This window comes from Vombatus ursinus, unplaced genomic scaffold, assembly GCF_900497805.2.
Source record: "Vombatus ursinus unplaced genomic scaffold, bare-nosed wombat genome assembly UNPS02014781.1, whole genome shotgun sequence".
Classification (NCBI taxonomy): Eukaryota; Metazoa; Chordata; class Mammalia; order Diprotodontia; family Vombatidae; genus Vombatus; species Vombatus ursinus.
Window position 1 is genome coordinate 38,811,226 of NW_020954559.1, and position 26,853 is coordinate 38,838,078.

The window sequence follows — 26,853 nt, forward strand, 5'->3', positions numbered from 1 at the left end:
GCTTTAAAAGGTTAAATGACTTACTTAGTCACATAGCTAGTAAGTGTCAGAGGTAAGATTTCACAGTATGTCTTGACTAATTCCAAGACCAAGACTACATTCCCTCTATGTCAGAAATAATTAATTTCCATATCTGCAAGGAACATAGCTCTTAATGTTCAATATATTCGTGGCTTTTACTTTTTCATCTATGTAATACAATTATTTACGGTAGCTTAGACTGTACTTACCTGGCAATATCCTACACCTCGATTATGATGTCCATATGCTACCAATACATTGTACAGGGTATGTTGTAAGCAGGGATCAGCAGTCTGTCTGAATTTTACATTGTCTGGAAATGTCCTGTTCATGTCTATGGATGAATATGAGGAGAATAAGAGGAAGGTATGAACTGGGAAAACAGATAAAAACATGCACTCAGAATGACTGTATGTCTAACACACACAACCACTGGGAATGCTCAGGACCATGCCCTGTAATGTTCTTGTAGTTTATTCGAATTCAATTCATCTAATAACCCCTTCTTAAGGAAGGGAAATTTTATAATCCCAAAAGGATTCAAGATGGAGTAGTGATTCCTTCACTATTGGATTCATCCCTTAAGCACTTCTAACTTCCTTTAAAGTAACTGGCTTACACGAACTCACTCCTTCAAATCAGGGAAAGAAATAAACACACTCCTGGGTTCTACTGATGGGAGTGCAAGGTTGGGTTGACAAAGGACCGTTAGGGACTGCTGGAGAAAGACCTGAAGCTGTCTGCTCCATCATCTGCTGCAACTCAAAGCTGGAGCTCTGTGCAGGGAACCCATGAAACAGGACAGGAATGAGTGGGATTCTTGATGCCCTTGCTCTGAGGGTCATAAGAACATGTACGAGAAAAAGAAAGGTCAAAAATGCTATAGAATTTTGTCTCATCCCTTCCCTATCCCTCTCTATGACTGTAAGCAAATTCCTCCACCTCACCATACCTCACTCTCTCAAGTTACATAAATATGCTTTTCCTTTTCAAGTTATTCTCATAATAGAAGATTAAGGTACACTCAGTTAAAGAGGATTTTTAACTGTAAAGGCTATGGGCTATGAACAATAATAGATGAAAACTTTTTTTTTTGCCTGGGATTTGGAAAGGAAGTCACAATTCTGTCAGTTCAGAAAAAGGGGAGATTTTTGAGACCTCTTCCAGAAATATAGAAAAGAGACAAACAAAATTAAATGAAATTAAATGCAAACCTTCCTCCCCACTTCTTTGCAAAGGTGGGATGAGGGTAGGGAACTACGTTTAGGGAACACATCATGTATTGTCAAACACACCTAATTTATTATTGGTTGCTATTTTTCTTCCTTTTTTATTCTTTGCTTCAAGCTATGGGTCTTTAGGTGGGAGGGTAGAGAATATTTGGAAATCAAGGTAAGAAAACAAAGGATATCAATAAAAATTAAAAAAAATTTAAATTGGTTTAAAAAACCAAATTAGATGAAAAGCATTAACCTGACCATTGTGTGCCCTTCACTGAAGCCTCTTCTAGGCCAGAAGAGCCTCTTTGCCCCACCCTCTTCCTGCGGATGCTCCCCTGCTTCCTCCATCCTTTCAGTATCTCTCACACGTCCAATAGCTTTCAGCAAGGTCTCTCATTACCACATCATCTTCCTTCTGATCCACTCTCCACTGACAACCAATTCTGTAAAATTTTGACATTTTAATAGTTTTTCAGAACTTACTATTGCCTTGTGAGTGGCCCGACATCACTAAAAATAAGCAGCAACATTTTAAAACTGATTCTTAAATGTTAATTTTGTACATAAGCAGTAAGAACACAGATTCAATATCAATTCAGTGTTTTCCCCCCTCCAAATCTGGGGGTGGAAACTCTCATTTAGATCAGTAAGTGTTTGCTATTCCATTATTTATGGTAATCATAATGGACACTGACAATTTTACATGAAAATCAGACCTTTGGATCATAGCTTTAGAGCTAGACGGGACGTTTGAGAATCTTTTAAAAATTGTTTTGATTCTTCTGTTTTTTATGTCATAATAGTTATCCTCTCCCATTCTCTCCCTCCACCTCCCAGAGAGTCATCCTATTGAACAAATAGTATTTTTTTTAAGAGGAAAATATGATCAGCACGATTGATTGAGACATTGAAAAATATGTACAATATACAACACCTGTGGACCTCCCACCTCCATGGAGGAGTAGGTGGTGGGCATTCCCAACCCCTTAATTTTATAGATAAGAAAACTAAGCCATGTGGAGGCTAAATGACTTGCTGAAGGTCACAAAGGGAGTGTCAGTGAAACTAGCTCCTCTGATCTTGGAACCAGAGTCTGTTAGACTGTACCAGGCTTCCTCCTTACTTGGAGCCATCAAATAAGAAATATCCAGACAGCTCATAACACCACAATGAAAGTTATCATGGGGATCAAATGAGAGTAAATTTCATGAATTATCATGGATTGTCTATAACTCACTCCGGGTTTTAATTCCATTCAATTTTAAAAATTTAACCTCATTGGCAATATGGCCGAAGAGAAAGAGGACCAGACGGGTTTAAAACAACAACAACCTCCCATTCCGTTTTCCTAATCTGAGCATTCTACCCCAAACCAGGTTTTATTGTTCCAAATTCGGGATGGGCTGTTTTAGCCATGATGAGTGATTAACCGCCAGGCTGATTATCTGGGGAGTCAGTTACCACCTATGCTATGAGACCTTTGGCTGTACATTTGTTCTGTACTGACCTCAGCTGACCAAGAATTCTGAAACCTGGGGACAGGTTTACAACCATTGACCAGAACGCCTGTTCAGCTCTCAGTTCTCTGGCCCTCGGCTGGAGGCCCTTTGAACTTTGAGTTCCAGGTGCTGGGGAAAATAGTCATAATAAGATCACAGGACCAGGAGCTATTGCAATGGAGGACACACTGGACCAAAGTCTCATTGATATCCAAGGAAATGCAACTTTTGAATAATTACAGGTTCTTTTAAACTCACACCATTAAAAGTTCATTTGATCTCCAATAAGACATTAAGTACGATAGGTCTACATTTTTATTTCTCTCAAAAAAGGTAAGATCTAAGAGGCAGAGCTATTTCAAAAGAACATAGACACAATACAAAATGTGATTTTTTTTTATAAGTTCTCTCAACTGGCAAAGTACATTCTACTCTCACTTTTCCTCTTTCCACCCTTTGACAACTGATTGTCATTTACAGTGCAGAAAGGTATAAAATGAGAGGTCTATGGGTAGTAGGAATATTTTGAAGAACTTTATAAATAAAATATAACTAAATGAATGATTAGGATCAAAACTTTTTACTAATATAAAGAATGAACTTTCATCTTATTACTGTTCCAGTGAATAAAGACTGGATTTTTTTTGGGGGGGGGGGAATAGGGAGCTGTTGGCCAGTTAATTCTAAAATATCACCATTCATCATTTTAGTTTAGTCTTCAAAACTCTCATATCCTGTTACCTGAATTGTGTTACAACCTCAAAAAATACTGATTCTTCCATATGAAATGAGAAAACCAAATGCTAAGAATCATCTTCCATTGATAATTTAATGGTAACCAATTCTAAGATGATGTGAAGATGAGGTAGACACAGGGATAATAGATGAATAACATGAAAGCAAATAAGAGAATAGGAAAATCAGCCTCCTTGGAAACTTATTATAGATTGAAACTAAAAAGGAGGTTCTAAAAATTGAAACCTAAGTGTGAGTATCTATATATCCCCACCTTCCCCAAATGTTCAACCCTGCTTTTTTGTTGTCATTCTGTTGTGATTTCCCTAGTGGAGGGGAACTCTGGGTATGGAAACTCCCTTCACCAAGGTAGAGTTATAACCTGTCTGCTGCTTATAGTCTTAAAAGGTTGCCTTGAGGGCATTGAAAGGTTATGAAAATTGCCGAGGGTCACACAAATAGCATGTATCAGAAGAAGAATTTGAAGCCAAGCCTTCCAAAATCAAATGCCCTCTAACTACTACACCTTTCATTCCCATCTTCTCCCACTCATTCCCCCCTTTTAAAATAAGACCTGTGATTTTATTGGTGTAGGGATCTCCTAGGGAAGGACTTCCTCTTCCAATGCCAATCTTTGCCTGTACTGCTATTTTGAATCTAAGGGTAATCCATGGCCCTGAGAAGTTAAATAACTTGCCTAAAGCCACAGGTCTTCTGATTCTGATTCTAGCTTTCTACCACACTGCCTCATATTCATTTCTCCCTCATGAACCACCAAAACCATTTTCTTAAATGAGTTGCATTTTCAAATTAAGAACAATTTGTTGATCTTCATTATTATATTCAATATATTATTTCATTTGCTAGTGCTAAGTCTAATTAAATGAGTCAAGCTGTGAGAGCAGAGTTTGTTGGCCCCTACAGCACTGTCTAATCTTCATCACTTAACACTCACTGCCATTGGTGAGAAGTAGGAATGAGGAGGACGTCACCTGTCTTGATCGACTCCACCAGTTTGTCATTTCTTTCACCTTCCAATAGCTTCCGATAATATCCTGGGTTCTGGTCCATCTGTGCCTGGGCTCCACTTATGGCCATCCAGACAAATGCTCGGTGTTCATTGGGAACACCTTTCCTTACATATCGCTTTACTGAAAGAAGAAAATACAATAAAGTCAGTTTTGGAAGGAAAAGATAAAGCCTAAGTAGAACTAGAAATTCAGAGAAAAGAAGGACCTTGGACCAAATGGTAATGAAACTCAAATGCTTCCAACCCTTGCCACATAAGCTCAAAGACAACAACAACAAATACCTGATACACCTTCACCAAAAATTGTACACACTCCAAAACCTACTTTTAAAAATAAAATATGCATAATCAATAAGCAGTACACATTCTACACCAAGGCCAAATTATTTATCAATCATATCAACCAATAAGTTATATGTGCAAGGCACCATTCAAAGAAAGCAAAAAACAGTCCTTATTCTTGACTAACTTACAATCTAATGGGGAAGACAATTTTATTTATTTTTTTTTTGTTTTTCTTAGGCAGTTGGGGTTAAGTGACTTGCCCAGGGTCAAACATCTAGTAAGTGTTAAGTGTTTGGTCTGAGGCCGGATTTGAACTCAGGTCCTCCTGACTTCAGGGCCGGTACTCTATCCACTGTGCCACCTAGCTGCCCGGAAGACAATTTTAATAACACTGTTCTAGGTGTGTTCACAGGGCAGCTAGATGGTGCAGTGCATAGAGTGCAGGACCTAGTCAGGAAGATTCATCTTCTTGAGTTCAAATCTGGCCTCAAACACTTACTAGCTGTGTGACTCTGGGCAAGTCACTTAACCCTGTTTGCCTCAGTTTCCTCATCCATAAAATGAGCTGGAGAAAGGAATGACAAACTGCTCCAGTATCTTGGCCGAGAGAATCCCAAATGGGATCACAAAGAATCAGACACAACTAAAATTGACAGGTGTTTCAATGCTACTAGTTGTCTTGTTATTATTTTAATAAAAAGTCGTGAGCCATAAGGTGTTTATCAATCATTAAACATTTATTAGGCATCTACTGTATGCCAGTTAATGTGCTAAATATTAGAGATACAAATACAAACACGAAACAGTCCTTGCCCCTGAGGAGCTTATAACAAATATGTAAAAACAGGTATTTTAAATGTAGATAAAGGGTGATTGGGGGTAGGTGGTGAAGTAGAAGATATTAGAAGCTGGGGAAATCAGGAGAGGTTTCATATAGAAGGCGGCCCCTGAACTGAACCCTAAAGGAAACCAGAAGATAGATACAACACTTAGGATGTCATTACTTTAATAGTAAGCTCTCTGTTCTCTCTTCTTGCCTAAACTATTGTCAACCACGCCACGTCTCTCTACATTCCTTTTCAGGACCTAGTCCCAAAGTCACCCCATTTAAGAAGTCTGTTGACCAAACCCTACTGCATGGTGATTATTGCCATGTCTTATATCTCTCAGAACTCACACATAGTCTGTATGTCCCCACAGTACTGTAAATTGTTTTTGCCCCCTAAGGGTTTCTTGTCTCCTCAACTTGAATGAAAACTCCTTGAGGGAGGTCCCTGTTTTCTACCTTTTAATGCCTTCTGGAGCCCTCAGAACAATGCTGTAAGTATAGGAGCCATGTAACATGTTATTGAATTGGTTTGGAGTAAAGCCATTAAAATTAAATCAGATTTGATCAATCCGGAGGTTAAGCGACTTTCTCAAGGACAAATTAATATATGATGGAGGCAGGATCCTTCCTCTGTCTCTAAATCTGGTGCTCTTTCCCGGGTACCACACTGCTTCTGTTATGAACACCCACTCAAACCACTGGCACATGCATGTGCGCACACGCGTGCGCGCGCGCACACACACACACACACACATACAGGAAGTCAAAGAAAAAAGAAACGCAATCGTTTATCACAGTATTGTTTTCTAGAAACTAAGAAGACATTGGTAAAAATAAATAAATAAGAGGAAGGGATACCTAAGTAACCTTCCAGGGATAAAGAGACAAAATTCATTACAAAGCACCAAACAATTGAGGCCCATCTACTCTTCAATTAAGGTTCTTTGTAGTCACAAAAGCCCCTCCATCATATGTGGAATCAAAATTGGGATTCTTTAGTTCTGAGGGCTCTAAACCCTCCTGAAAGTCTGAACCAGACTAAAATGTAATTGGGAGCGATTTAACAAATTTTTTTTAAAAATGTGGTTTTCTAAGTCAATATGTAGCCAGCAAAAATCTTTATTTTTTTTAAACTTTGTTTATTTTTTTTAACACTTTTTGGTACCCAAAAGTATTGATTAAAAGTTGTCTCCTATCCTTTAAAAAAGAAAAGAAATGGTTGCTCCTTTGGTTATAGGCTTGTTGCCTATAACTATGTTGTAACTCTGGAAGTGTACTTGTTGCAATGAATGACATTCTTCCTATCCAAGTCAAGGTGGAGGAGTGAAGAGTTTAGCACGATTTGAAACAGTATCCTCACCAGAAGAAAGGTGTCCTTCCAGCAGAATGTACTGGAAAATGCTTTTATTTCTTTGTGCTCTCCCAGTTTCACCAAGCCGCTCTCTTGTGAGATGTTAGATAAAACACTAGAAACAATAGTCCTGAAAATGTTGAGGTTTAGGGTACACCCCAAAATGTTGGGGTACAAGGTCATCTTGAAAAGAATTTTCTCAGGCTGTCTCCAAATCAAGCAAAGGCATTTATTGTGGATAGCACAACACACCAGGCAGGCTCCTCCACTCCTTAAGGGAGACTCAGCTTAAAGGAGACCCCAGCTTAAGGGGGGTGGCAGCTCCCCAAGGGAGAGAGTTGCTTCAGGGAGATGGCTCCTTAAGGGATATGATCCCCCCTTAAGGGAGATGACCACTTAAGGGGGACAACCACTAAAGGGACATGCCCTAAATCTTTAGCTATGGTTTAGTGGCCCTGTTTCTATCCAATTTCTGACATCACTCTTTTAGGCTAGCCTATTCCTAACGCCTAATTTTAGGCAGATCAACCTGAATTAAAGAAGAAGTTTGTGACTTTTTCAAGTCAATCCACAATGTTTAAGAGGCATCTTGTTGTTTTGTTGTTGTTTAGTCCCATCCGACTCTTTGTTGACCCCATTTGGGATTCTCTTGGCAAAGACACTGGAGTGGTTTGCCATTTCCTTCTCTAGCTCATTTTATAGATGAGGAAACTGAGGCAAAACAGGGTTAAGTGACTTGCCTAGGGTCACATAGCTGGTCAGTGTCTGAGGCCAGAACTGAACTCAGGAAGACAAGTCTTCCTGACTCCAAGCCTAGCACTCTATTCACTGAGCCACCTAGCTGCTCCTAAGAGCCACCTAACACATAGTAAAACCAAGAATGGTTTTGGATGCAGAGGACATGGCTAAAGTATCACTGCTTACCTAGGGCAAATCATGTCTCTTCACTGTGGCTCCATTTCTTCCTTTGTATGAATGAAGGGCTATGAATAGATAGGTGACCTTTATGCATCTATGCATCTCTAGATCTAAATCCTATGATTCTCAGGTATGCAGTCAAATAGCCAGACTTTTCCACCTTATTTTGGCCAGAGGGAAAGGATGCAATGAAGAAAATGCGTATCTTTGAAAGGCCAGGGTCATATGCAGAAAATTTGTACTAATATTCAGAAATCATTATGGAATATACAAAATTATATAACCTATTTATACTATATAGTATATACATACATAATATTTTTACTATATATTTAGTAATTATGTTATAATTATTTACTAAATAATTATAAAGATTTAGTAACTATATATTATATAAATATGTTTATATATAAATATAACATTCTAATTATAATATATTTACCAAATATATTTTTACTAAATATATTGTATTATACATGTTACATATGTTATATAAATATGAAATATAATTCTGTGTATTCCATAATGATTTCTGAATCTATATTAGTACCCATTTTCTGCATATATACATATGTGTATTCTATAATTATTTTATATGTCCCTATATGTATAAATCATATATAAATATTAAATTTTGTGTGTTCTATAACAAATGTAAAATATTCTATAATATATAAAAGATTCCTCTATATCTTTTGTTCTTACATCACTCATATTTTCCAATCTGTCTCTCCTCTCTCCCCCTCCCAGAAAGCCATCCCTCATGACAAAGAATAAAAAAGAGAGGTGAAAAAACTGCAGCAAAACTCAAATAAGATTTCAAAAAAGTCTGACATATGTAGTATTCTACACACATAGTCCCCCACCCCTGCAAAGAAGTGGGATTCGGTGCCTTCTTATATGTCTTCTTTGAGGTCAAGCTTGTTTATCAAAACCCAGTATTTGGTTTCATTTGTTTTGCTGTTCTTTCCATTTAGAAGCAGCTAGGTGGCTCAGCGGATAGAGAGCTGGCCCTAGAGTCAGGAAGACCTGAGTTCAAATTCCCCCTCAGAGTTAGTAGCTATATGACCCTGGGCTAGTCACTTAACCAGTTTGCCTTGGTTTACAGCAGGGATAGTAACAACACTTATCTTGCTGGGTTGTTGTGAAGATCAAATGAGATAATATTTGTAAAGCACTTGAGAACAGTACCTGGAACATAGTAGGAACTTATTCTTTTCCCTTTCCTCTTCCCCCATTTATGTTGTTGTATTCGTGGTGTATAGTGTTTTCCTGGAAACACAAAAACATCCAGGTATCTCGGAGCAGTTGGGAGAGGATTTTCCTGGCAGGTCTCAAAGAATGTGATATGAACCAGGGCCATATGCTAAGCATGATTACAGCCCATAAAAGAATACTCTTAAAAGAGATGGATTAATATAAGCTATTCCAATGTTAGTATTATGATATCAGTATAATAATCAGCAGGTGGCTGAGTGTATACCATCAGTACCACTCATGGAAGAGAGGGGCCTTCTTCCTCCCCCCCAGAGCCTCTCTGACATTCATGGCCATTGCTATCTATGCCTTTATGGGTATCAATTACAACTATTTCTACACATATAGCACCTGGCACGGGCTGATGGCCAGTGGTGACAGAAACAGAGTCACAGAAACTCACCTGCTGCTACCAACTCTCTAAGAACACCCAGGAGGAGCTTGATACAGTGACTTGCGGTTACCTGGTGAGTGGCCCAGCTGTCCTTTTGCAGGAGGGACTCTGGCAGGATAGGCTGATTGCTCTTGCCTCCCAACTCGGGCAGCTACCACTACTCCTTCCAGGAACGGAGAGCTTACACTTCCTATTTGACTGCTGTCTGTCTGAATAAGACTGTCCCGTGCCCTTCCCCCCAAAAAAGTTCTGAAAAGTTGTTTCTTGCTTCCCTGTGTTCTATTCTACACCCACCATTTTCTAAGTTGCTAACATGCTTGAGATCACTGCTTCCCTCCAAGGTCCTCTGGTGCTGCCCATACTCCAGCTTACACTACACTTTTTTTACCGATAATCTCGCTCATCCTACTTACAGTTCTGTCTTCAGGGAGTCCTTTAATCCTCAAACCTATACTCCTTAAACAACCCAATGACACCCTTCCTTTCAACATTAGATTTGGTGGTTGATAACTGCCTTTACCACACTCCCTCACCCATCTCAAATTTTTACTATTCTCAACCTGCTGACCATTCAGCCCAGCATCTTTCTATTACCACCTCCTTTTGTTCTACACCCATGCTACATGGCACCATTGGAGGTGATTCTGCAAATGAAATGACCATCTTCGTGACTGGTTTACCTGTCTCACCTTGCAGCTTCATCTCAGGCACTGCTAGACAAGGTTATTACTTCTTTAGGGATGGATTCCTTGGCTAGCTCCCCACACTGGGTGCTTGAAACCTTGCATGATACCGTAGAAAAGAGAGCTGGAATTGATATCAGATAACCTGAACACACACCAAAGAAAATCCAGCCTCTGCCAATTACTACATGTGTGACCAAGGAGAAGTAATTTCAACTCTCTGGGCCTTAGTTTACTCATCTGTAAAATGAGGAATTTGTTCTAAAGTAGGCATAATAATAATACCTATCTCATAGGGTTGTTTTGAGGGTCAAACATATGTAAAGTGCTTTGCAATTCTTAAAGCAACATACACATGCTATTATTATTAAAGGTTCTGCCTAGGTGATTTCATTTCTCTTCTTAAACTTGCTGCCTTCCTAGATAACTTCATACCTTACCTTCATTTACCTCAAAACAATCAAGGATTCCCATTAACATTTCAGTATATCTCTGAGAAAATGCAATTCCTCCTTTCTACAAAGGCAGAGGAAGACTATGAAGATAGAATACTCCATATCCTGTCAGATACATTTGCGGTATTGGTTTTGCTAAACTGATTTTTTTCCTCTTCTTTCTTTTTTAATCTTTGTTACAAGCATATATTGAGCAAAGAAAGGCAAAGTGAAAATAAGAGATATATTTTTTTAAAAGAGAGGCTGTGGAGGCAGCTAGGTGGCACAGTGGATAGAGCACTGGCCCTAGAATCAGGACCTGAGTTCAAATCCAGCCTCAAACCAGACATTTGACACTTATTACTTGCATGACCCTGGGCAAGTCTCTTAACTCCAATTGCCTAAAAAAACAAATGATGTAAAAAGAGAAGCTGTGTGTGGTATATATAGCGGAGAAAGAGCTGGCCTCTGGGTCAGGAAGATCTGGATTCTAGTCCTACCTTGATACATACTCTCTGAGTAGCCCAGGGCAACCCATTTAATCCATTAGTGTCCCAGGTGACTTCCTCACATTCCATATTGCCAAGGAGGTACAGATCTTAATTGGAAGAGGAAGTTTGTTTACCACAAGTTCCCTACCCTAATAAAATCACAGGATTGGTAAATGAAAAAAATTAGTAAAAATAAGATAAAAAACCCAACAACTTCAACATCTCTATACCTCAGTGTCTATCCTTTCATACATTATCACTATCTTTGAGCAGGCATCTCTTCATATCTTAAAAACTAGCTCTTCTGTAGCCCATACCTTGCTGCCTGTCCTATGAAGGGTCCCACTCCTCCATTCAAATCTTCTGCCCACTCTGGCATTTCTACTCATTTCTTTCAGTAACTCCTTTATTTAAAACAACAACAACAACAAACAGAAAAATGTTCACTTGACCATGTTCAACTCTCATCTTATTTTTATCTCCTAACAGGAATAAGCTTCTTAAACCTTATGCCTTACTCCTGCTATATCTCTTTTAATTAATACTCCTCCCAGCTCCCTAGCTAGGTGGTAGTGTATAGAGTGCCAGCCTTGGAGTCAGGAGGACCTGAGTTCAAATATGGTCTCAGATACTTACTAGCTGTATGACCTTGGGCAAGTCACTTAACCCTGTTTGCTTCAGTTTCCTCATCTGTAAAATGAAGTGAGCAGAACCAGGAGAACGTTATATACAGTAACAGCCACTTTGTGTGATGACTAACTTTGATAGACTTAGCTCTTCTCAGCAATGCAAAGATCTAAGATATCTCCAAAAGTCTCATAATGGAAAGTGTACATCCAGAGAAAGAACTGTGGAGTTTGAATGCAGATCGAAGCATACTATTTGCTCTTTTTTTTTCTGTTTTGTTTCCTCTTTCTTGTGGTTCCTCCTATTGGTTCTAATTCTTCCTTACAACATGACCAATGTGAAAATATATTTAATAGGAATGTATATGCACAGCCTATATCAGATTGCACACTGTCTTGGGGAGGGAGGTAGGGAGGGAGGAGAAAAATTTAAAACTCCAAAGCTTAAGGAAGTGATTGTTGAAAACTAAAAATAAATTAATAAAAAAGAAAAAAGAAAAAATCAAATATGAGTAATAGAAGAAAAAGTGGAAAAAAATAAGAGCAATGTGAGAAAATTATCAAAAGACAATTGGTAAAAGAGGCACAAAAGAAATATTGAAGAAAAAACTTCTTAGAAAGCAGAATTAGTCAAAAAGGAAAAGAAGTATTAAAGCTCACTAATGAAAATAATTCCTTAAAAATTAGGATTGGGCAAGTGGATGCTAATGACTCCCTGAGAAATCAAGAAACAACAAAACAAAGTCAAATGAAAATAGAAGAAAATGTAAAATATCCAATCAGAAAAGCAACTGACCTAAAAAATAGATTCAGAAGAGATCATGCCTGAAAGCCTTATCAAAAAAAGAGCCTACATGTCATATTTCCAGAAATTACAAAAGAAAACTATCCCAAAATCCTAGAACCTGAGGCTAAAATATAAACGGAAAAAACCCATCAATCACCTCCTGAAAAAGATCCCAAAATGAAAACTCCTAGGAATATTATAGCCAAATTCCAGAGTTCCCAGGTCAAAGAGAAAGTATTGGCAATATATCACAAAAATCACATACTATAACCAGATGGGATTTATCCTAGCAATGTAAGACTCATTTAATATTAGGAAAACTATAAACATAATTGACTATATTAATAACAAAACAAAAAAATCATATGATTATATCAATAGATGCAGGAAAAGCTTTTGATAAGATACAACTCCTCTTCCTATTAAAAACACTAGAAAACATAGGAATAAATGGAACCTTTCTTAAAATGATAAGTAGCATCTATCTGAAAGCAAGAGCCAACCATTATCTATAGTGGGAATAAACTTGAAGCCTTCCCAATAAGATCGGGGTAAAGTAAGGATGCCCATTATCACCACTATTATTCAATACTGTATTAGAAATGCTAGTATAGTGATAAGACGAGAAATAAATTGAAGGAATAATGATTCTAGAGAATCAACTAAAAACTAGTTGAATTAATTAACAACTTTAGCAAAGTTGCAGGATACAAAATAAACCCACATAAATCATCAGCATTTCTTTATATTAACAATAAAACCCAGCAGGAAGAGATAGAGAAATTCCATTTTAAAGAACTGCAGACAATGTAAAATATTTAGGAGTCTATTTGCCAAGAAAAATCCAGGGACTGTAAGAACACAATTACAAAACACTTCACACAAATGGGGACAGATTTAAACAATTGAAGAAATATTTATTGCTCATGGGTAGGCTGAAGCAATTTAATAAAATGACAATTTTACGAAAATTAATGTATTTATTCAGTGCCATACCAATCAAACTACCAAAAGACTTATTTTATAGGGCTAGAAAAAGCAGTAACAAAAATCATCTGGAAGAACAAAAGGTCAAGAACATCAAAGGAGTCAATAAAAATAAAATGTGAAGGAAGGTGGCCTAGCAATACCAGATTTCAAACTATATTACAAAGTGGTGATCATCAAAACATTCTGGTACTGGCTAAGAAATAGAATGGTAGATCAGTGGAGTAGATTAAGTATACAATAGGTACCCTACTGTGCGTACTGTAGTATAATCTCATGCAACCTGGCTTCTGACCTCATCACTCAGCTGAGGCTACTCTTTACAAAATTACCACTAATCCTCTTAACTGCCAAAGCTTAGTCCTTATTCTTCTCAACTCTTCCGTAGCATCTGACACCTGAAACACCCTCACTTCTTGTATCCTCTCTCCTCTCTCAGTTTTTGTGACATTGCTCTCACTGGTTCTTCTTTCCTTCTCAATTTCCTTTGCTGGATCATAATCCATACTCAGTCCCCTGAAGTAAGTGTACTATAAGGCTCTGTCCTGGACCCTCTTCTCTTTTCTCACTTCATTTCTCTCACGTATCTCCTCTATACTCACAGGGCCATCACTCAGGTTCAGGCCCTCATTACCTCTCATGTGGATTACTGCGATAGCCTCAGAATTGATCTTCCCATCTCAGGTGTCTTTTTCTCCAATTTATCTTCCATATAGTGGCTCCTTGACTCTAAAATGGGGGAAGGTGAATACCCATTTATATAGCACCGGCTATGTGCCAGGCACTGTGCTAAGTGATTTTATAAATAGTATCTCATTTGATCCTCACAATGACCCTGGAAGACAAGGGCTATTATTATTGCCATTTTTGTTGTTGTTCAGTCACTCGCAGTTGTGTCCAACTCTTTGTGACCCCATTTGGGGTTTTCTTGGCAGAGGTACTGGCAGTGATTTGCCATTTCCTTCTTCAGATCATTTTATGGTTGAGGAAACTGAGGCAGAGGTTAAGTGATTTGTCTGGGTCACACAGCTAATAAGTATCTGAGCCTGAATTTGAATTCAGGTCTTCCTGACCCCAGATCCAGTGCTCTATCCACTGTGCTACAAACTGTCTCTGATCAAATATAAACCCTTCTTTCAGTATTTAAAGCCCTTTGCAACCTGATTGCAACATGTCTTTCCAGCTTTATTATACATTACTTCCATTCAAATACTCTATGTGGATTAGTCCAACTAATCCTCTTACTGTTTCTCAGACTAAACATTTCATCTCACCTCTACACCTTTGCATAGTCTGTTCTCTATACACAGACAGCACTTCCTTCTCCACTCCTCTTAGAAGTCCAGGTTCAGCTCAAGTAAAACCTTCTACATGAGGCCTCTCCTGATCCAGACACCTGCTTATTCCTCCCTCCCTAAAATTACTTTGTACTCAGGCATGTGCTGCAGTTAGCAAAACTCCAACCAACTTGAGAATTGCTAAATTTTCAATGCTGAATATTTACACCTTGGAAATCAGCAAACAGTATAGAGAAAGGCTTGATTTTTTAAAAATGTCTAGACTTAAGAGAGTGATAAAGAAAATGTCAATATTCAGATTAAACTTAAAAGTGTGTCCTGGATACATTCTCCTCCACCTCACCCCAGGAAAGCTGGTTGTTAAATAATTATCAGAACACCCCCTGCCTGTACTTATTTTTATATACTTATATATGTATCATATGCACGTGCGTGCACACACACACACACACACACACACACATTCTTTAGGGGAGAGAATGCAAAAAGCTCTTGAGGGCAGAATTGTTCTTGACTTCGCAAAGCCAGGTTCCATGCACTTAGCCTGGCACATAATAGCTGCAATATAATCATTCCCTACCTTTCCCCCCAAGTGAGATTCAATAAATGCTGGTTAATTAATCCCAATCAATTAGTCCATCACTCTGGGTGGCTTTATCACTTAACCTTTCAGTTTATAGATATACACTACTGATGTGTTGCTTTGTAATTGTTCTCATATGCAGGGTATCCCAAAAGTCTTAATAAAGTTTTAAGATTTGGTAAACTGCACTAAGACTTTTGGGACACCCCATATGAACACAGTTCACAAAGGACCTTACGGATCACCTAGTCCAACTTACATAATCTAGAGATTAGGAAACAGGGTCACACAAGAAGCAAGGAACAGAAATGGGCTTTGAATTCAAGTTATTTTCCTAAGTTTTGTTTCCATTGTAACCTGAAGGCACCTTTACTTCTACAGGATCAGGGACCATGATTTTACTTCTTTTTTTATTCCTACCCCCAGCATCTTCTATAGTATTGTCCACAGAGTAGGCCCTCAATAAATGCCTAAGTCACATTAGACTAGATACTCTCCAAAGTCCCTTCTAGGTCTAACATTCTCTGATTCCAAAGTTTAGCACAGTACCTGGCACATAGTAGGCACTTAATGTTTGTTAATTAATTGATGGCCCTAGATCTAACTACTCTGATAGAGAACCTTAGCTAAAGGCTTAAAAGGATTTAAAGCTGGAAAGGATCACAGGGGCCAACTTACACAACCCTCTAAGGCCCAGAGAAGTAAAGCCTTGGCTTGCCAAGGCTCACACAGGTAGGTTTAACACATATCAGAATCCAATGCTCTTTCTACCAAGCAAATTTGAATACGTCTTTCTTTGTAAGAATATTAGTTAAGAGATTTGAATGGAAAAATATTAAATCTTTTGGTTCCTGAATTTCAGTTTTGGTGATTGCTCCAAACTCTCCTAAAAAGCATGTATACCAAAAGTCTGTATTATTGGCTTTATGTCAAATACTCATTTTCAAGTAAGAGAAGTCCTCATACAAAAGAAAAAACTAATATTGGTCTAGATATTTAAAAGGAAAAAAGCTTAGCACAAAAACTGTTTCCTAAATGGTAAAATCAAAAGAGTTATTTCATATTGATTCCAGCATATGGATTAAGCATTTCTAATGGTCATTTTAAATGGCAGCTAGACTGCTAGAAATTTGAGAAAAAAAGAAATTAATAAAAACTTTCTCTAGAAGAAACCTTTATCAGAAGGTTAATGGCAAATGCCTAGAAATCAGTGTAAAATCTGAGAAGGAGAAACAGTTCTTACTTTCAGGCAAATTTTATTTTGCTAAATTTCCATTTATTTTGGCACATTCTTTATCCTGTTTCAAATGTTTGTGTCATGGGTATTATGGGAGTATTCACTCATACATTGTTTGTTTTCCACTAAAAAATAAATCTAATTAGTCCTATACAAAGTGCTTTCTATGAATAAAAAACATGTGTAAAAGTGAAACTAGTACAATTTCTAATAAATATATAAACACAGAAGAAAGGGAGGGGGTTGAGGAAACTTGACCTAACCTATTTTTCATTAAGTAACCTCAGAACAAAAGGGACACTGTGTAGCTGACATTCAAATTACATCCAAGCCTCAGTGTACAACAATGTTATTTTGAGGATGTTGCCTTACCTTAAAAAGAAGCTACATGGTCTAACTAAAATAATGTAACTATTTTATTTTCCTTTAACAATGTTTTAAAGTACTATTTTCATATGCAATCATTGAAAAAAACCAACAGTTACTTATAATCAGTGAATTTTTTTGAAGTGAAAAAATAACCCATTAAAACTTTATGGTTACTATTAATATGGCCCAAAGGAATTTTTCTACTTCTTATGTTAACCATTAATTTCCCCATAACATCTGTGGGGTAGATATACAAATACCTAATTTCCTCCATTGCACAGATGTTAGGATAGGAAACAGAAATTAGGCAACTGTTAGTACTTTCTCCTCCTGAAATTACTTTATATTTCCTTATCTGTGTACATGTTGAATCCTCCAGTAAAATATAAGCTCCTTGAAGGCAAGGGCTATTTCATTTCTGTCCTTGTATCTTCGGCATATAGAACAGAATCAAACACAGAATATATACTTAATAATTGCTGAAATGAGATTACAGGGGGGAAAAGAGGAACAAGCATGTATAAAGCACCTACTACTTATTATGTATAGTTTTAGTCACTATGCTAAATACTTTACAAATATCATGAGGTCAAGAATGGATTTATGAGTCTCAGGAACAAAACTACTATGTCTTATTTATACTGGACTGGTTTACTGATGTCATAACTAAAATAGCATCAAGTAAGAAAATCTTGATGAATTTCCATTACTCATTCTGTCTTTTGCCTGGTATAGCCGGTTTTGCTATTTATGTTGTTGTTCAGTCATTTCAGTTGTGTCCGACTCTTCATGACCCCTCTTGGGGTTTTCTTAGCAAAGATACTGGAGTGGTTTGCCATTTCCTTCTCCAGCTCATTTTATAGATGAGGAACCTGAGGCAGACAGGGCTAAGCAACTTGCCCAGGGTCACAGAGCTAGAGAGTGTCTGAGGCTGTATTGGAACTAAGGTCTTTCTGACTCCAGGCCTGGCACTCTATCCACTGTGTCACCTAGCTGCCCATTGCTATATATGTATACATACATGGATATTGTAGGCACACTTCACATAGGTCATCTGACTATTAGGGGATAAAGCAGAGACTTTATAACAAGTAAATGTTATGTAGTAGTAGTTATATAGTCATGTAGTAACATGACTGTACTAAAATATATATATATTCATTTCATAATACATATACAGTTATGTGTATATATGTAATTGAAATATGTGTATATGTTTAAATACATAAATATAGCCAAATGTACATATGTAAGTGGGCAGCTAGATGGCACAATGGATAGAGCACTGGGCTTGGAATCAGAAAGACTCATCTTCATGATTTTAAATCCAGCCTCAGACACTTACTAGCTGTGAGACCCTGGGTAAGTCACTTTACCCTGTTGGCCTCAGTTTCCTTATCTGTAAAATGAGCTGGAGAAGGAAATGGCAAACCACTCCAGTATCTTTGCCAAGAAAACCCCCAAAAATGGAGTTACAGAGAGATGAACATGACTGAAATGACTCAATGTTATATGTATATATGCATATATGTGTGTGTGTGTGTGTGTGTGTGTGTATGTGCATGTATGTACATGAGAGGAGCATAGAATAGTGAATAGAAGGTTGGCCTTGGAGTCAGGAAGACTTGGATTCAAGTCCAACCTCTGACAAATAAATACTGACTGTGTGACTCCAGGCAAATCACTTAACTCTTCAGTATCAAAAGAAATTAATATTATAATTAATATCATGTGACAGTATGAGTTTCTTGATGTTTAAAAGGGGTTGGGGATCCCTATAGGATGCCATCTGCCTAATTCTACAACCTGTTTCCATTTACCATAACTTGTTATACACTGTAGCATAGAATTAAGAAGATTTCTGGAATTTTTTGGTAGCAAGTGTCTTATTTAAATGTATAATGTAGATCTATTTCTGCAGATGAGAATTAAATTATTTAATTTTCCATTCAGATTCTTGTTCTTTCCCAAATGCTACATTAGGTTTTTAGAAGACCAAAAATTATGACTTGGGGTAATGTGACCGAACCAACTCAAATGGCTGAAGGAACAGATGCCAGATGCCCGATACAATCAACGTTCAATTATCTACATCAAAAGGGCTGAGCAGTAGCACAGATAATTCAAAGGGTGAGAAAATCTCTAGGATTTCTTATTTTCATACTTTTAAGAATGTTCTTGCAATTGCCAATTGTGTATTGGTAAATATAGCATTCTGGAAATTGACAAGCCTCCCAGCCCGCTCCCCCCAACTCCCAAATTAGCCACACTGTGAAGCACTTAAGAGAAGCCAGAAGGTTATTCAGGCTTTGTCATCTTTTCTCCCTTATAGAAATATACTTTCCACTAATGAAATTTGTGTCAGAGTGAGAGGAAAGGTTAAAAGTCAACAAAAGGATAAAGAGACCTTATAAGCTTACTGGATTTGAAAGTGTTCCTTAATTTAGTTACTTCTTTCCCGGTCACTGGGCATAAATGAGTGTTTCCCCTTAAAATACTCTCCCCTCCTTTAATGGTTTCAGAGAAACCTGGGAAGACTTGTAAGAACTGATGACAAGAAAAGTGAAAAGAATCAGGAGAACAATTTATACAACAACAACAATATTGTAAAGACAATCAACTTTTAAAAAACTTATGAATTCTGATCAACACGATGACCAACCACAAGATTCATGATCAAACAGGTTACACATTTCCTGTTGAGTGATGGATTAAGAGAGAAAACATTTTTCTTTGACATAGTCAATGTAGGAATTTGTTTTGCTTGAATGTTTGTAAGAGGAGGGTTTTTTTGTTTGTTTTGCATTTAGTTAGGTTTTTTTTGCTTTCCTAATTTGGGGGTAGGGATGAGAAGGAACATCTTCATTTGAAAAAAAATTAAAAATTACTCTCCCTTTAGATATTAAGCTGAAGGAAAAGTAAAACAAGAAATATTTGATTGTAACACCAAATGATTAATACATATTCTGCTTACGCTAAAAGAACATAGAAGTCATATTTGTGGTTAATATTGTGAGTTGGAAACAGCAAGAGCTGGGAGGTAGAAACTGTCTATTCTTATTTAAATGTAAGGACATAATGATGGGGAAAATAATGAAGATGACAGGAAAATTGCAAAGAATTTTTTTTAAGCACAAGTTAATCTCCAGAGGGGAAAAAACAATAAAGGAAGGTCCAAAAATAGTCAGAAGTTAAAGAGCAGGACAAGGTGATCTGTGTGTATGTATGACACTTGTAAGTGTGTGCATATTAAAAATCAGTGACATGATTCTTAAAAATTATCCATTTGATTACTAATTTCTAGAGTGAACATGTATTATTCAGTTCCATGAAGGCTTTCACCTTAGGACGACACAAAGCTGATTATACTGAAGTTAACCTAAAAAACCAAAGGAGGAAAATTCATGGGATTTATGCATCCATAATTAGTCCAAGCATAGCAATTTTGTGCTTGATATTTAATCTGTAATGATGTGGTTATGCTATCAACCTTCTACCACTGACATACAAGAAAAAGAAAACCCAAATTCCAAAAACAAGGTTAAACACAGTATACAAAAGGATATCAAAAAAGGAGAAAAGATAAATGGGTATAATAGGTAGGATCTTAAAATAAACAAGCAGGAATGAGATCAGCAGGGGAAAGGACACTGACTTAAGAATCAGAGGCCAGGGTGTTGGTCCCAGGCAGTTGTCACTCATTAGTTGGGTCACTTTGAATGGGTTAAGGCAACCTGGAGGTCATATGAACCTAGAATGCTGGTCTTGGAGTGAGAAGGGCCTGGGTTCAAATCCTGTCTTTGACACTTACTAGCTGTGTGACCTTGGGAAAGTCATTTAAATTCTCTCAGCCTCAGTTATTTCATATATAAAATGGAGATAATAATACCTGTAGTATGTACCTTGAAGGGTTGCTGTGAGGCTCAAATGAGATAATATATGTAAATTATGCATGTAAATAATGCATGTAAAAAATTTGCAAACTTTTAAGTATCACATAAATGTCATTATTTTTTAAGACTGTAAACTAAAGGCCTGATTTAGTGAAGGGAGTGTCTCTTTAGAATAATAACAATAGCTGACATTTATATATTGTTTTGAGGTTTGAAAATTTCATTTGATCCTTATGAGGGAGAGAATACTTTGGTTGTTAGTATACCCATTTGACAGATGAGAAAAATGAGGCTCATAGACCTCACGGTAAGTGTCAGAGGTGGAATTTGAACCTACTCGCTCCTGATCTTGAGTTCAGGACTCTTCTACTACGGCAAAGGTGTCTTCCAGTTCTTGCACTTAACAGTGCCTGGCACATAATTGTTGTCACTCAGCTAGAGGCAGGTAGGTGGCTCAATGGATAGAGTAATGGGCCTGGAGTCAGAAAGACCTGAGTTCAAAATTGGCCTCAGACACTTACTAGCTTTGTGACCCTGGGCAAGTCACATAATCTCTTGTTTGCTTTAATCTACTGGAGAAGGAAATGGCAAACCACTCCAGTATCTTTACCAAGAAAATCTCATACCAGGTCACAAACATGACTGAACGACTGGCATGTAGTAGGTGCTTAATAAATGTTTCTTGATTGATGGATTCTAAATCCTTGGTCCTCTTTCCCCCTTCCATTCTCTACCCTTCTGTAGTAGGAAAGAATGCAGCAAAAATGCACAAAACCCTTTGCAGGCCTTCCTAGCAACAAGGGTGACCACCTTTGTAGAGAAAGCAAGAGCAGAGACAGCTAACTAGTCCAATAAACATTTCAAAAGCCTCAATCCAGTTTAAACCCGTGAAGCTTCAAAAACTTAGAAAAAACCATCTCTATTCACCTTCTTTCTCTGTCCCACAGAAATCCTACTTAATTGTCAGAGTGCCACTGAATTTCCTCAGGGAAAGACTCAGGTGTTCCTCCCCCGCCTCCCAACTCTTAAGTGCTCAGGCTGGACTGTTGCCTTGTAGCATTTTAAGTTCAACTGCATGGCCCTAAAAATATCTAAGCCAAAAAATTCAGCACATATCAACTTCACTGAAGTTGCTAGACAACGAAGTTTGTCCATTTTTAAAATAGCACTTGATGAGAATATGAATGAAATTATGTTGATGTATGCCAACTTAAAACTCACCTTTCATATTTTTCTGGACACTATTTTTTCCCTTCAAAAGCTTTGACCACTTGATTGCTCTGTTAGTGAGTATCCTTAGATAGGTGGAAAAAAAGTCTTCATAAGAGGCATAATCAAAGTCTGCAGGCCTTTCAAATCCATATGGATCAATCCTGAGATTAGGAGAGGAAACAATTACAATTAACTTCGTAAATATTTTGCATTTCTTTCTCTGTGTGAGTGTGATTTCATTCCCTTCCATCCCCATAAAAGCTCTGTGAGGGAATTTTTGTCTGTCTGACACTTCCAGAAGTGCCTGGAACATACTTTATGAATGCTTAGGGAATTGAATTGAATAATAATTTTAATTATAATAAATAATAAATAAAAATAATTTTAAATATAAAGATGATAGCTGCTAATAACTTCATTAGGCTTAGCTCAAAATTGTACTATCAAAGCAGGAAGTTAAAAGCAAAAACAAGAATTGGATATGTACATATACACCAATTTAAAAAATATACAGAATAAAACTTTCAATCACCTGCTTCTTTTTAATAGGAAAGATTTTATCATTAACTCAAGTATGTTTAAAACCCAGACACAGTCCGAAGCTTTTTTTTTTTATACATTTAACTGAAGCTAATCCTCCGTTTTTACATGTGGGAGATCTGCCCTAGAATGGCAACAACACAAGGCTATGTGGACCAAAAAAAAAGATAGTCTCATGATATGCCAATACTTAATATTTAACTATTTTAGACTGAGGAAAAACAGTATGAAGTAGGAGATCAGAGCTAAGAATTTGGTAGCAGAGTTGGGACTAGAACAGAGGTCTCCCATGTACGAGGTGGGGCAGTGAAAAGAGCCCCAGGATCCAGATTTGTATTCAAATCTGGCCTTAGACATCAGCTGTGTGACTCTAAGCAAGTCATTTAACTTCTCTCTGGCTCAGTTTTATCACCTGTAAAATGGGATAATATTACCACGTGCTTCCCTGGGTGGTTATGAGGATAAAATGAGATAATATTTGTAAAAACAATTTGCAAACCTTAAAGTGCTATACAAATGGCAACTATTATTATTATTATTACTACTACTGCTACTACTACTAGGCGTCAGATCTGGTTTTTCCTTCCAATCGTGCCTCTTGGACTAGCTTGCTGTGATCTCGACAAGTCACTAGGCCTTGGTTTCCTCATCTGTAAAATGAAGGGTGACCTTAATATCCCCTTCCTATTTCAAAAATCCATAGTTTCCAGAAAGGTACCATTAACCATCTCATGTTAGGAGACTGAATGAATGTCTTCTCTTCCTGCTTCTCAAAGGGAGACCACAGCGACCAGAATGGGCTGAGGCCCACTCAGGTGGGGGACAGAAGCGCTGTAGGCCCCTAGAACGAACCCCTGTGGTCCTGGAAAGAAATTGTCGTTCTGCCAACTAGAAGGGAGGCTTGTGGATACTATTCCAAGTGAAATGATTAGACAGACAGAGAGAGAGAGAGAGAGAGGGAGAGAGAAAGGGAGGGAGGGAAACAGGGAGGAAGGAAGGCAGAGAGAGGGAGAAGGAGAAGGAAAGGGAAAGAGAGGGAGGGACATCAAGCACCTATTGTGGGAAGGGAGAATGGCTCACTAAAAATCTGCCTGGAAAAGAATACGCCCTGTGCCAGGACAGCCCCCTTGTTCCTCACTCAGCCCAGCTCCGCGCAGCCCAACAGCGCACACCTGCAACCCTCCGGTCCGGGCAGCGGTTCGTGCCCTCCCTCTCCGTGGCCGACCAGAAGGGCCGGAGTTAGGGAAGCTCCGAACCCACAGCAGATACCTGGGGATCCGCTCCCTGGCCGCCTGCGATGCCTCGTCCTCCCCGCGCCCTGTTTCCATGGAAGGCGGCGGTGACCTCCGCGAGGGTTCCATCCCGAGCGAGTGAGGGCTGCAGTTCGAGCGCTGCGTCCCAATGTGGGGCAGGGGCGGGATGGGGACGCGAAAGAGCCGGGGTGGGAGGAGCAGCCCGCGGCCGGGATGAGAGGAGAGAGCACCGGCTAGGACGGGAGAGGAGGCTCTCTGCTCTTGGCTAGCTCGGGGCTGGCAACACCACCCGGCAACGCTAAGTCCCGTCGGAGTGAAAAGTGTCCTCACTAAAAACAGCGGCCTCCACAGCTCTTGCGGGAAGCCAGGTCAGATAAGGAAGCAGGAGAGCAGTGGAAGGAGGGTGGTGCAGGGTCCAAAGTTCATCGCCTGGGATTCCAGGAGCTACTTGTCTCCTCTCCGGCCTGAGAGCCACCGGGACGAGATAAAGCAAGCAGAAAACGGAGGGCGCGGGTCCAAGAGAGCCCAACGGACTGGGGGCGCGCCCATCATTTAGGACCTGGGGGCGGTGGGCAGGCTTTCGGCCCCATTTGCTCTGCTCCCTTCAGCCTCAGGTTCTTTGGCTCTCACCAAAAGGCCTGGAAGCAGCCAAGCGCAAAGGCGCAGGAAGTCACCGAGGTTGCACCTGGCCCTGATTGATTTAGACGGGTCAAACTGTGGCTTTGCAGCAGACAACTTCACAAGGAAAACTTGAGTTAGGACCCCAGGGACGACAGCGCACAAATCTCCTGTTCGCACGCTCCTAACCTGCTTCCTCTGGCTTCCCACTGGCAGCTAGCTCGCTTCCCCCGCGTCCGCGTCTCCTTTTTTTTCCTTTGCCTTGACCCAGGCTGTCAGTCATACGCCGAGGGCGGAGCCTGTCTCTCCACCCCTCAGTCTCCTACTTAGCTGCCCGAGGAGCTGGATTGGGAGTGGGCTAACAGGGAGTGGACTCCGGTATTACTTGGGCCACCAGCCTGCCTTGGGGGACCTGATGAAAGACACTGCTAACCGCTTGTGGGAGCTGGGTAAGGGGTGCTTAGAGGCGCTGCGAGCCTGAGGGGTGGCCCGGGACTTGTCGGTCCCTCCATCCCTCCTCTGACTTAGCACTGTCGTGGTTCCGGGCTGGAAGCATGCTGCTTGGACTGGCATTTGTAAGTTTAAGGCGTTCCTCCAGTCCAGGGGAAAGCGAGAGAGAGAGACCGACCTACCCAAGGGAAGGAGAATAAGGTAGAAGTGGGGTGGGGAAGGGAGGGTCACCAAAATAAAAACTTGAAAAAACCAGACGTAAACTAAACGCCCGTAAGAAACGTCCGACCTCTGTGATGCGGCCGGACGACTCAAATACTAGCTGCTTGGCAACCCCGGGGGGGGAGGGGGATCGCAGGGTGCGAGCCATAGTGTGCAAGAGGCGAAGGCAGGGAGCTCTCGTGGAATCCTGCAAATCCTGGCCACCAGTAGAATTCAGTTACTTGTGGTTTGCTTGCGGAGTGTCCTGCCTGCTTTTTAAGGAAAGAAAATGCTATCCCTCCTCCTCCCGCCCCACTCTTCTTGGAGCTTAGTAGAATGCGAATTTTTAGCTATAAAGATAAAGGCGAGTCTGAAAGCTCAGACTTAGTAGTTTTAGGTTTGTGCTTTTATTTACATCTGCAGAAGAGAAAACACTACTAACATTTTTCTTTTCTCCCTTCTAACCTCCCTTCTGACGTGTAAACAAGTCCAATAACATCACTTCAATACCCTCAAAACTGATTAATCCTGTATCCCTCCCTCCACTTAGAAAGCCCACCTAAAAGTGGTATGTCTCATTTCCTCTTTCCTTGCAGTAGCCACGAAAACACCCCCGGGGGTTTATAGCTAATTGCCTGAAACAGACTGAGAAACTGAACGAAAGGAGGCAAAGCCATAATCTTCTTCCTACTCTTCTTGCCTCCACACCCTTAATCAAATCCTGACTTTCCAGTGAGCCAGCCTTTGGAAAATTATAATTGCTGCCAGAGAAACAGTCTGAAAAATAGTCAAGCAATGGTTACTGAAAAGATTAGCAGATGGGATTTCTCAAAAGAAATAAATTCATGATCCCTGCCTAGTATGGATGAGGCCACCTTGTTGGTTAATCCCAGATGACCTAAGGAGATTGCTCCCAACTGAAAACGGAGATAACTATGAAGACTTGTTAATCTTTTCCCCTCCTCCATGTTACTTCTCTGCAACTTTACTGCCATCTTTCCAGACATCATAATTTCATAGTCTTGGGAACATGAGTCAGAAACCTAGGTACTTGCCGTACTTTTTGCAGGAAAATACAGATAAAATTGCCTTTTGCTTTTGGATCTTAAAAAGGCAAATAATCAAACTGTTTGTTGCTACAAAGGTTTTATCTTCCCTAGTGTAGTCCTGATTTACAAATGATGTTTGCGACTTCATCCCCTACTGAAGTGTGTTTTCCAGTCCTTTCTCAAGGAATTGACCTAAATGGGTATCTTCAGTAATGCAAATGTGTAGAGCTAAATGATTTGTGGCCCAGCTCTCCATTACTTTCCGCCTTCCCCTAACACCCCGCCCCACCCCCTTGACCCCGCCCCAGCACTCTAGTTTCCATTCATGTTGTATGAGTGGGTGGACCCCTCCAGATGCATTTTCCCGTAAAAATCAATGTTATACAAAAAATATAATTTAGGCAGTTTAAGTTTTGTGCTTAAAGTTAGTAAAAATTTGAGTATGAATCCATACTGTGTGGATTTGGACAGTTCACTTAATCTCTGAAATTTGATTTTCTCATCTGTAAAATGGGAATAATAATAATACTTGTATATAGTTAGAAGCCTACATATTGTTTCCACCAATAGAATGCAAGTTCCTTTATGTCCTTGTATCCTTCC

The 26,853-nt window shown here is 39.2% G+C and overlaps 1 protein-coding gene across 1 annotated transcript in view; it reads right to left on the minus strand.

The window, feature by feature from the left end:
• Positions 1-24,811, minus strand: part of LOC114046107 (growth hormone-regulated TBC protein 1-like) — a 78,693-nt gene extending 53,882 nt beyond the window's left edge. Inside the window, exons 1-4 of the mRNA XM_027866361.1 lie at positions 23,949-24,811; positions 22,149-22,300; positions 4,468-4,626; positions 231-355 (exon numbers count right to left, since the gene is read on the minus strand). Of these exons, the coding sequence (XP_027722162.1) occupies positions 231-355; positions 4,468-4,626; positions 22,149-22,300; positions 23,949-24,040 (528 nt within the window). The 5' untranslated portion in view covers positions 24,041-24,811. The remainder of the gene's footprint in view (positions 1-230; positions 356-4,467; positions 4,627-22,148; positions 22,301-23,948) is intronic.
• Between the last annotated feature and the right edge of the window lie 2,042 nt (positions 24,812-26,853).